General features: G+C 32.4%; 2 protein-coding genes across 6 annotated transcripts; one reads left to right on the forward strand and one right to left on the reverse strand.

The window, feature by feature from the left end:
- Positions 1–3,564: 3,564 nt before the first annotated feature.
- Positions 3,565–9,072, reverse strand: LOC126664339 (uncharacterized). Of its 4 annotated transcripts, none has more exons than XR_007637392.2 (8): positions 8,784–9,072; positions 8,594–8,701; positions 8,372–8,502; positions 8,169–8,269; positions 7,715–7,774; positions 7,377–7,484; positions 5,292–6,618; positions 3,565–4,645 (listed from the first exon to the last, which is right to left on the reverse strand). XR_007637392.2 is itself a non-coding variant. In XM_050356692.2 (7 exons), exons 1-6 carry the CDS (start codon positions 9,004–9,006, stop codon positions 7,400–7,402), a joined length of 708 nt encoding a protein of 235 aa, XP_050212649.1. In that variant the 5' UTR covers positions 9,007–9,072; the 3' UTR covers positions 7,240–7,278; positions 7,377–7,399. The 4 variants fall into 4 exon arrangements, 2 of the variants coding, with proteins under 2 accessions (XP_050212649.1, XP_050212648.1); XR_007637393.2 differs by having other exon boundaries at positions 5,292–6,623; XM_050356692.2 differs by lacking the exons at positions 3,565–4,645; positions 5,292–6,618 and adding an exon at positions 7,240–7,278.
- On the forward strand, positions 4,110–6,041 carry LOC126664337 (uncharacterized). Of its 2 annotated transcripts, XM_050356690.1 has the most exons (3): positions 4,110–4,488; positions 5,272–5,717; positions 5,792–6,041. In XM_050356690.1, exons 1-3 carry the CDS (start codon positions 4,110–4,112, stop codon positions 5,828–5,830), a joined length of 864 nt encoding a protein of 287 aa, XP_050212647.1. In that variant the 3' UTR covers positions 5,831–6,041. The 2 variants fall into 2 exon arrangements, with proteins under 2 accessions (XP_050212647.1, XP_050212646.1); XM_050356689.1 differs by having other exon boundaries at positions 5,272–6,041.
- Positions 9,073–11,518: the final 2,446 nt, after the last annotated feature.

Genomic DNA, 11,518 nt, shown 5'->3' on the forward strand with positions numbered 1-11,518 from the left:
CAACATAAGGAATAAAATAAAACATAATTTTTTGAAAAATTGTGACAATTTATAAAATATTAACAAGAAATCAACAACATGTCAACATGATAATGCTAACATATCCTTATCTAATATCATTTAAATTTTGTTTTTTAGTTTATTTCACGCACAAAATTATCTAATTTGCTAATGTTTTTTTTTAGAATAAATTTTTTCAATGTTAAAATTAAGGAAATACCAACTGATTATCAACATAAAATCAACATAAAATCAACAACACTGTAATATTATAATATTTCAGCAATCAACCATCATCAATAAATCGAACTGCAGAATAAAAAAACACAGAAATACAACCAACCACAAAAAATGCAGAAATAACAAAAATTTATTCCATATAACCATAAATTTATATTACATAACATGAAATTAGCATTATATTCTTAAAATATAATCTCTATACATGTTTAATGGTGAAATAACAGTAAAAAAATTGTAGACCTGAAAATAAAAAAGAAAAAGAAGAAGAACAATGAATAAATTATAGATCTGAATCAAATAGATGACGACGATGAGCAGAGGAGATGATGGCGTTAACAAAGATGACAACGGAGGCGATGATGAGAACGATGACGGAGGAGCGGAGGAACAGAGGACGGCTCAACAGAAAGAGGAAGATAAACTGAGAGGAAGAGAGAATTGAATGATGAAGAGAGAGAAAATAAATGAAATTATGATTTGTATGCTGTCAGGGTTTAATATATAGAGTCCGTATAAAAGTAATAAAATAGGCCGCACATGGTAGTTTAGAAAAGGCAAACTTGGACCCGTATAAAAGATAAGAAATTGACAAAGTAGGTTGTTTGTGTAAAAAGCCCTTCATTATTAGCCAACTAATGTAATATGTCCCAGTTGAAAGTAAATATATTTTTTTAGTATTGCATGAGGTGTCATAAATGGATCTCATGATTGAGATGACACTTCTAAACCTTTCATATTCAGATTAGTTTTCACTGGAATTGTGTAAGTTTTTTGCACGAGACAAACTATAACTCCAAGTTTAAAACGGGTGGATAATTTACAACACAACCGTTGCGCCATGTCGTTCGTGCTATAAATCAATAGTGCGCTACTCATGTGGAATATTTCAGACAAAAAAAAAATTAAAAATTTTTATATTACAAGATATTTATTGTCTTATTGTAACAATGACATGTCACAACAGTTGCATGAGATAAACACTCTTAAACGGTTGCAAAACAAGTACAATTTAAAACTCGTGGAAAAATCTTACCAACTCATTTGCGCCTTGAACAAAACATTACTAGATTATTTTCATATTATCTTGCATAATAGTATTTTATAATATTATATACATGTAGTAATATTTATTAATATTCATGTCTTCAAAAAAATAGGAAAGTGTAATATTTTTTTTAAATTATTTACATAAAATGCTGCAAGTTTTAAACACACTCATACTTTAAAAAGTTTACTTTTGACTTTATTTTAATTTTTATTTATGAAAACACTGCATCTAAAAAATACCTGAAAATACCATAAAATTTATAGCTGGCGGCGGAAAGTCCACCATTTACCGTCTTGTCAGAAAAAATTTTGATCGCCCAAATTTGGCCGAAAAAATCTCCGATAGGCGGCAGTCAACACGTACTATGTGCATTATTGACCAACTCATCGCCTTTGCTAACTTTTTACGTATTGAGTATTTTTAATGGTGTTTTAGGTGTATTTTAAGTGTTTCCTCCATGTTTTTTAGGCATTTCTTTTAAGTGTTTTTAATATTCTTTGATTTTTGTTGACCATTATTTATAAGCGCTTTTTAAGTATTCATTAGGTATATCTTGATTTTTGTAGGGTTTAATTTTGCTTTACTGAATTATTGAAATGAACCAAAATTAAATCCACTCAACAATCTTGTTCAAGTTCGGTTTATTTTTCATCTTTTTCCAATTTTGTGTTTTGAATTCTTGCCCAGTATGTTTTGTCAATGTTTTTTTCCAATAGTTTTGAAAAAAATCCTTTAAACAAATAAAGTCTAAATATTAAAATGTAAATTTTAGAAATATTAAAAAGGTAAAAACACAAGACAAAAAATATATCTAACTGGATTTGATTAAAAAATACTTTAATTGCCAAACCATAATCAGATTTTATTAACTGGATTTGATTAAAATCAAAATTAAATTTTATAAATTAAATTATAGTTAATATTATTAAGATGTTGATTACACTAAATAAAAGTGAAAAATATTCAATTTGTTTGACTTGTGATGATCATTAAAATTGAATTAGACTCTATATAGGGGCTGTAAACAAGGTTACATTGTTCATCAACACTGTTCATCAACACTGTTTCAAAGACCGTTTTGTTACTTTGTGAATTCAGAGTTTTAGATATATGTATGGGAAAAGGGTCATTTATACCCCTAAAGTTTGGCTATAAGATCAAACGAGTAGACCTGTTCATGGGCCGGGCTTGGGCGGGCTCGGGCCGGGCTTAGGCGGGCTTGACTTTTTTAAAGGCAAGCCCAAGCCCGCCCAAGCCCGGTTCGGACTTTAAATTTACTACCCGAGCCCGACCCTAATTTACTATTTTTACGGGCTCGGGCCGGGTTTGGGCGGGCTTACGTTGTTTTTTTACAATATTAGAAGCCCGAGCCCGCCCATAAAAAATCGGACTTTTTTCGGGTTCGAGCTCGGGCCGGGCTTGGAACCAAAAATTGATGTCCAAGCCCGGCCCTAAGAGGACGGGCCTGGGCGGGCGGGCCAGGTACCCAAGCCCATGAATAGGTCTACAAACGAGCCATCAACGTTTGGAAAGATTCAAATATACCCCAACGTCTTAAAAAGTAAACAATCAGGCTCTCATTTTAACTTATAAATAAGACGTTGATGGCTTGGTTGTCGAAATTAAAGGACCTGGTTGTTCATTTTTCAAGACGTTGGGGTGTATTTGAACTTTTCCGAACGTTAAGGGCGTATTTGATCCTGAAGTCAAATACTAGAGGCATAAATGACCCTTTTTTCTATATATAGGCAAAAAGTATAAAACCCTCATAGTTTTTAAAAGTACTAATCAACTCCTTTATTTTTTTGGGGTATAATTAGGCCCTTATTGTTTTTAAATTGAACAAGTAACTCTTTTCGTCCAACACCATTAGAAACACTCGTTAATAACTGACATATCTCTCATAATCATATAGAAAAAAAATTCAAAAAAAAATTTAATATCTAAAATATTTATCAAAAAATTGAGGAGATAAGTGTTCCAAAAATAAACTATAAAGGTTTATTTATTCGATTTAAAACGAGGATTTAATTGTTCAATTTTAAAAATATGAGGATTTAATCATGCCCAAAAAATTAAAAGAATTTATCTATAGTTTAGAGAGAGAAAAATCGAGGATTTTTTTATACCTTCTGGCTTCTGCCATATATTTTTTTTGAAAACTATATATATATATATATATATATATGTTCATGAGCCGAACTTCGGTTGGACCTGACTATTTTATACCTGATCCCAGACCTGCCCAAGTACAGAAGAATCATCATCCCCGATAAATACAAAAGAGTAGCATGTGATTATATCCAGAAAATAACCCAAAGATCAATTCAAATAGATTTAGTCCCTATTCACTATAAATTTTAAATCGGGTCCTTGTCTCAATTAGAACCACTCAATTCTTTGGGGCCTTTCCTTTCACTAGCTCCTTAATGGAGTTACTATACCTGACCAAAAAGACAAGCGAGTACTTGTTTGGACAGTGCAATGTGATTCCATTATACTTTCCAAAACCGCATCCTGATAAATTACGATGGGATCATTTCGCAATACTTTGCTGTTTCTTTAATCAAACGGGACAGCACAAAACGGGTCACGCAAAAAGAAATATGGTGGGATTCGTGGACTCAATTACTGCCTTCATTTTTTTTTAATTTCCCTAGGCAGAGAAGCTGGATACGGTTTTTGCTTAATTCTCGAGCGTCAGTTACTTGTGTGGCTCTCTTTTCTTATCTCTACAAACAATGCCTGATTCTTCCCTTTATATTTTAAGTTCTCTCCTACTTAATTATCTTTATTAATCTTCAACCTCTCGTGAAACATGTCAGAACAAGAGAATGGTATGCAGGAAAAACCGCAATGGATAGAACTCGAGCTTCCGGGTTTGTTTTCTACTGATAAAGTTCGAGAACTCCATGCAACAATCCAACACGATTGGGATCCATTGAGACGATCAGCATGCCAAACGGCAGCTGGAAGAGCTCTATGGAAACATGTGATTGACGATCCACTTGCAGATTTGCTAGCAGGAGAAACATACCTCAGAAACCTCCACGACAAGATAAAGAATGATCAACTTAACAATGCCCGAGAAATTTCAGGGGTGCTTCTTGCAGTTCGAACCCTCTGGTTCGATTCAAATCTGGAAGCTGCTCTCAACTCTTTCAGTGGAGATGCACAGGTTGTTTTCCTTGGCGCAGGTTGGTTCTCTCCACCCAATTCTTTACATTTTCTAATTGATAATGCAGCTTGAGACGATGAAACTGATAAAAAGTTAACCTGCTTTCAACTTTTAGCATCTAAGTCCGGTGTAGATGTATCTTCATCAATGCTTTTCCATAAATGCCTAACCAGAATCTGCCAAGCACAGCATGTAACCTTTAAAAGAAAACTTAAATTTGATTTTATATATGCCAGCATAAAAAGTCTTCAGAATTAAGAAGCATCACTGTCAATTGGAGAATATGCATGTACAAAGAGAACCATAACATTTTATCTGTCCTGGCTAATCAAACATATAAATCAGTTGCAACAAATACTCAAAAGGGAAATTAAGTCTAGCACATAAATGTGTTTGTCCTAAAATTACACGGCTTGGAATAAACTAGATAATCGAATGTGCATTAACAACTTCGTCTCACTCTTTTCCAACAAAGGTTCATTTCACCATCCAATTTGGTATAAAAAAATCCAAAGAGTCCATGTTCGTGATTTTAGACAAAAAAAACACATCTTGTCAATTTTGGATCAGTTTACACTGTAATCTGCCGCTGGTCTCGATGGTCAAAGGTGTAAAGTAATTCAAAATTGACAATTTGTGGGTGTTTTTGTCCAAAAATACAAAGTTAAACTCTTCTAATCTTTTGTGCCAAGTTGTAGGGGCGAAATGAGCCTATATTGCACTCGTTTCTGTTCAAAGTTCATTTGCATTAGTATTTAATATAATGCTTTGTGCATAACGAAACATGCAAATTATACTCTAGGAATGGATACAAGAGCATACCGCCTAAGCTGCTTGAAGGAAAGCAGTGTCTTTGAAGTTGATTTTCCAGAAGTCTTAGATGTGAAAACAACTCTTCTACAGGCAGCCATGGAATCAATGGATGAACTTAAATGTCCAAAAATGATGGCAAAATCCCTACACAGAGTAGCAGCCGACATCAGAATTAATGACTGGCCCGAAAAGCTTCAGACATCAGGGTTCGTGCCACAGAAGAACACAGTATGGGTGCTAGAAGGCATCCTCTACTATCTCTCTCATACTCAAGCCATGCAGGTGCTGAAGAGCATAGCTGACAAGTGTGCCCTTGCCCACACAGTTCTGCTGGCAGATTTCATGAACAAACCATCCACCACAATGTCGAGTTCCATCTTTCATTTCTACAGTGATTGGCCTGATCATCTTTTGCCTCCTCTAGGATTTTCCAATGTAAGGCTTTCACAAATTGGTGATCCTGATGCTCATTTTGGTCTCATGGATGACCCATTAAATCTGTTCAACAGGCTCCGCAGCTTGCCCAGATCAATGCAGACCTACCCTGAAGATGGAAAGCCTTGTTGTCGTTTGTATTTGGTGCAGGCATCTGGTTTGCCTGATCAAACTAACCAACAGTAAGAACAATTCGGCTGTATAGTTGAAATAATACGCATAAAGCATTGCACCCCATTTATAGCATAAGTGTAAGAATCACTCTTTTCAGTATTTGCACCTGTGTGTTCGATTCTCCAAGTAATTCACCAGTATATTGCAGCATCCATCAAGTACATAGAAGTACTCAGGTTACGGAAGTTTATTTGTAGTATCATTTCAAACAAAAGACTATTTGTAGTAAGCATACAGGAGGGTGAAAAGACCCAGTTCAGCATGAACTAACTGAAAGAAGGAAGAAAACGTATCTAACCCACCCACCAGCCATCATATTCCCTACCTCAGAAAAATAGAAGCTCTAATGTTATGCAAGCTGTAATCCAGCAGAACTGCTCTTTTCTGTGTTTATATAGAAAGAGAGAACCACGGAGCACATGAACTCCAGTTGTCCACCCAGCTTGGACTTCACTTTAAAGTGACTCGACCTGGGTCTGATGCTGTATTGACTTGTGTGGAGAAACACAATCTTTGGTGTAAAGAATGAGGAAAAAAAGGATCAAACTCTAAGTGTTTGATTTTACTGTTCATATTACCATACTTGCAACGAAAATGATACACAAGTTTCTTGTTCTCGATCTTGTGCAATATAGTTTCCGAATCGTTTTCAGTTATAAACCTGGTTGACAAGCTTACTTTGTTATCCTTAAACTGTTTTAATACACCCACAAAACTGATGTACAAGCTGCCCTACATCAAAGTGGAAACATAAAAATATTAAATTCATACAAATATGGACATGCAATACAGAAAGATAAAAAATAGAGAAGCATGAGGTTAACAAATGACTCATTTTTCATATGAGATGCATACTTGGACGACAAAACCCAAGGTTACAATCTCGAACGATTAGTGAAATTAAATTAGCAACATTGCAGCTAATTTTGGTTTATGTTTTATATGCTAGAAGAGCAATTCTCTAAAAGTGTAGCCGTATTTGTATTCTACAATAAGGACTTCACATATTCTGAAAGAATGGGAAATTTAGTTAACAGAATAGTTGGATAAAAATATGGAATGCATGTTAAATTGTTAATCTAGAAAAACCATAAGGTTACCTTTTTGTAAAGAGAAACATGGACTGCCTCTTGGGCGTAAACATGGACTGCCTCTTGGGCATAAACATGGACTGCCTCTTGGGCATAAACATGGACTGCCTCTTGGGCATCCAGTCCATGATTAGCATAATTAAGAACCTAACCCAACAAGCGAACTAAGAAACAAGACTATGCTTAACCTCACTTTACTCCACTGCAGTCAACTTCTAGAATTCAGAATGTTATAAGCCAAAAAATATGCGAAGGCGTTTGAGAGAATGGGCCAGTAATGAGATCAAGTTGGAAAACTGAAGTATACAAACAACATCAAGTCAAGGAATTATACTTTACAAGTTCTAACTCAAAAAGATAAATCATCTGCGAGATCCTCAAACGAAGTGTACACCTCAATATAGAAACGCGAAATGATCAAACTTCAAGGCAGTCCTTCACACCCTGCTCAAACTTATTTAGGGAAGATAGAGTATTCGTAAGTGCATCAGCTAACTTCTTTCTGCAAAGCAGGGATGTGTAGGTTATTGTCAACGTATATATGGAACAGACTCGTCTATATGAATCAATCTCCCAATTAAAATCAGAATCAAGTTTACAGTGAAAATATTAATATAGCTCTGAAAATAAATCTAATTGGACACCAAATTGCAAATAAGAGCCAACTGGCTTATTGTGTAAATAAATTCACGAATAAAAGCGATTCTTATACATCTGATAAGAGATATATACCTATCAGAAGCAACTTGAATATCACTTTCATTTGCAAGACCATTAAGAGAAGTAAAAGATCTGCAGAACGAGAATCATATAAAAGTTAGACAATGTTTATGAGATAGTACAATGGGGTTATAATTTTCAATCTCTGGCCCAGCAGTCCTTGGTAAGTTTCAGATTATTTGAATTCTAAGAGTGAATGAAAATTGACTATGAAATCAGCAAAACAACCTGAACACTTTCCTTCAATTATTTCCAAAATCCTCCAAGAAGTTCATTATAATAGAAAGACTGAACAGTAATTTGCCATTTGAAAAATGCAGATACTGTTCCCACAAGCATAGCCTATGTGGTAGAAACATAGCCTGAGTGGTAGGAACATAGCCTAAGTGACAGGAACATTGTATTACGGCCTAGGAGTCCAAGGTTCGATTCCCGCTCCCCATTATAATAAAAACAGTGCAGTTACCTTATGAGATCATTAAGCATAGCATCAGCTTCCAACTTTACAGAATCCTTTTTACCAAGCAAGGAAGCCGCATTCTTCACAATTAACTGAAATGTGCAAACCTGTATATCGGCGTGATATATATATGAGTTCATAAATTAAGTTATGAACTCTAGTTGCCAAAACAGAGGACATGAAAGAAAAACATTTAAAACTCATAAAACCTCGACTCCAGTACTAGCTTGAAAAGCAACGAAAGAATTCCTATCTTGTGGAACACAATCCCTAGCAGCAGATCTTAACAGCTCCTGCACTTCCTCTAATTCCTTATTTGTATATCCCGATTCGCTAGCCGCTGTCGACAAAATAACAAATAATTTTCTCCAATTAAAAAACAAACACAAGGAACATGAAACGACAAAGAGATAAATTGCGTAAGAACTGACTCAATATGAGATAGGCAGAGCGAAGAATTTCTCTTGAAGCATCAATAGGCGCCAATAGAAACTTCGATGACTTCTTCTTTTGCTCTTTAAGCCAGTCCTTCGGTCCTGCTGTGTAACCACAAAAAAAAAATAGGTTTCAGGGTAAATTGTTCTAATAGCAAACCTGAAAAGAGGAGGGTGTGCAGCATACAAATGCCAAAGGCGGAAGCAGGAGCGGGATGGGAAAAGGAAGAGACGAGGGAGAGGAATGAGAGTAAAGCAGCGTCTCTGCGCAATATCTTCATCGGAGATGGAAGATTGGGGCGTTTGGTTAATAGGTTTTGATTTAAGTTCGGTGATTTTGGAGGGAACGTAAAGAGGGAAGTGATAAAGGAGAGGGAGCTCGATGTGGGGCGGTGTGACGGTGTCGTCATGGTTGATGTTTTTCTTTCTTTACAGCGGTCACTGGAAAATGGCTCGCGCGTTCGTTACCGTTACTAAATGGTTAGGGCTTTGGGCCTTTAGGCCTTTGACCGTTTTGGGACCTTCTCGTCCTTTGGTTGGTATCATTGAAAATTAACCGAATGTCTGAGGGTAACAAGGGAATTAAATATTAAGTAACCAAGATGGGTGGCCACAAAAATAGAATTTAACCATAGGAACTTAGGAAGTTTAACCTTGGAAAGATTAAAAACCGGCCAACCCAAATCAAAGCTTCACTTGATTCGTTTTATGGCAATTCTCGAGAAGTTAACTTTCCAATAAGTATAGTTCTTAGGACGTTAACTTATCATAAAGTTTGATAAATATTACTACTTGTTTCGACTTTTACTTTCTGAGAAGTACGAAACTAATTTTAATATAATATACTATATTTTTAATTAGAAAACATAAATATTTTTTGATAATTTTTATACTGTTAAACAAATAAGTATTTCTTTTTTAAATCGAGTAATAAATAATTTAATTTTTTTATTAACTCTTATTTAATGATTCAAGTACTATTTGAGAGAGTTTTTAAATATTAAAATTTAAAAATTATATTCTTTAGTTTAATTTTACATAATATAAAATTTTTGATAAAAATATTTAATTTTATTATGAATAGTAATTATAAAATAATATAGGTATATTTTTTGAAGTAAATGAAAAAAATTATGTGAATTTTAGGGGAAAAAAAGGAAGAGTTAAGGTTAAATTAGAAAAATCCATCAAAAATATTAGGGAAGTTCTTCCTTGATTTTGCAACGAAAGTTACTTCTCTATTAAAGGGAAGTCAAACATCTAACTTTCCGGAAAATAAATTGTATAAATTGAATCAAATAAAAAGGTTATTATTTTTCGAAAAGTATAATGTTTCTAGCCTATTTATTCCCAATTAAGCGAGACTTAAATTAAATCCAACTGAAATTATAAAAATGGTTCAGTCATTGAAGAAATGTGACGTGGTTAAGTTAATGTTTAGATAAATAGGAGTAATTATTAAAAAAATACTATGAGATAAACCCTATCAATATTCTTAGGATAAATATTTTTGCACTCCCTCATTTATAATTGCACTCCAATTTTAACTGCAAATTACTTTGTTATCCTTTATTAAAAATCATTTATCTTTTGATATTTCATATTACTTTCTGCAATTAACGTTCAAGCTAGTTCCATTGCATTTGTTTTTGCCTAAAATTTCTTACTAATCATTATATTTACAACAAAACAATTCACAAGCAAAAATAGCAATTATAGTTCAATATGGAAAAAAGTAATTTGAAAAATTTAAAATTAATTTTTTATAGAGTTATTTAAAACTTTCGTATCATTTAGGTATTTTATAGATATTTGCGGTTCATATATGAATTACATTTTTGGAATTGCTTTTAAAATTTAATAGATACTTATATTTATTTATACATATTTTTGTATTTTTTATTGTCGAAAATATATTTCTGTACAGTTTTCTTAATTTATATAATTTTATAATGTACATATATATATATATATATATATATATATATATATATATATATATATATATATATATATATATATATATATATTTTAATTTTTAATTTCTAATTTGAAATTTGCACTCTTACCATGCTGATGCGACAATTTTAAATTCGTAAAAGGAATAATTTTTTTCTTATTTCAATTAACAAAAGTATATTAAATTGTTTAATGTATAAATGAGATAGATAATAGATTTTGTTATTTTATATGATGAATTTAATAAAGAAAATCATTCAAATTCATTTAGGTATTTTTTATTAAAAAATTATGACCCTATTATACTAGATATGTGGATTATAATAAATATAATATATAGGTAATATATTAATTAATCTCATATATATACCTGAAAATATATAAAATACGTGTTTTTAAAGAAATAATAAATATATTACATTTTAGTATACAAAGTAGTTAAATATATCATATAATGTTATATATAAAGTATAAAAGTGAATAATTTATTTTTACTAAATTGTCAATATTTTCTAAAACAACACTTTAAAATAGATAGATAAATTAAAATCAGAAAATAAATAAAATTATTGAAAACTAAAAGTTACTTAGAAGAATAATTATAAAATTAAAGAGTTTAAAAAATAAACAGTGCTAAAAAAATTGAAAAATGAACAATTTTAGAATTATAAAGATGAAAGCTAAGTACTATTGAAAAATGAAAGATAAGTGATTATTAAGAGTAATAGAGTAATTTATAAATTTAAAAGGTGAAAGTAGAGTTCAATTATCAATTTGTGGAGTGCGAAAATCTCCACCCATATTAATGTAGTGTTTTAGGAATAACGTATCCAAATTAGCTTTTTCTTTCTTAAAATTTTATGAAATTAACTTAAGTTTTTTTTTTTAACAAAGGCTAAAATTTTCATTAATAATAACGAAAATTACATGAACGGTTTCTCAATATACTGCGTCAACTATTCT

The sequence above is a fragment of the Mercurialis annua genome, linkage group LG1-X, assembly GCF_937616625.2.
Source record: "Mercurialis annua linkage group LG1-X, ddMerAnnu1.2, whole genome shotgun sequence".
In the NCBI taxonomy this organism is placed as follows: domain Eukaryota; kingdom Viridiplantae; phylum Streptophyta; class Magnoliopsida; order Malpighiales; family Euphorbiaceae; genus Mercurialis; species Mercurialis annua.

Bases quoted from the DNA above. Each gene is read 5' to 3' on its own strand.
- LOC126664337 (XM_050356689.1), top strand. From the start codon at position 4,110: ATGTCAGAACAAGAGAATGGTATGCAGGAAAAACCGCAATGGATAGAA. The intron at 4,489-5,271 runs GTTGGTTCTCTC...ATTATACTCTAG, and splicing joins GGTTGTTTTCCTTGGCGCAG to GAATGGATACAAGAGCATAC.
- LOC126664339 (XM_050356692.2), bottom strand. From the start codon at position 9,006: ATGACGACACCGTCACACCGCCCCACATCGAGCTCCCTCTCCTTTATC. The intron at 8,702-8,783 runs GTATGCTGCACA...GTGGTTACACAG, and splicing joins TGCTTCCGCCTTTGGCATTT to CAGGACCGAAGGACTGGCTT. The intron at 8,503-8,593 runs GTCAGTTCTTAC...TTTTGTCGACAG, and splicing joins CTCTGCCTATCTCATATTGA to CGGCTAGCGAATCGGGATAT.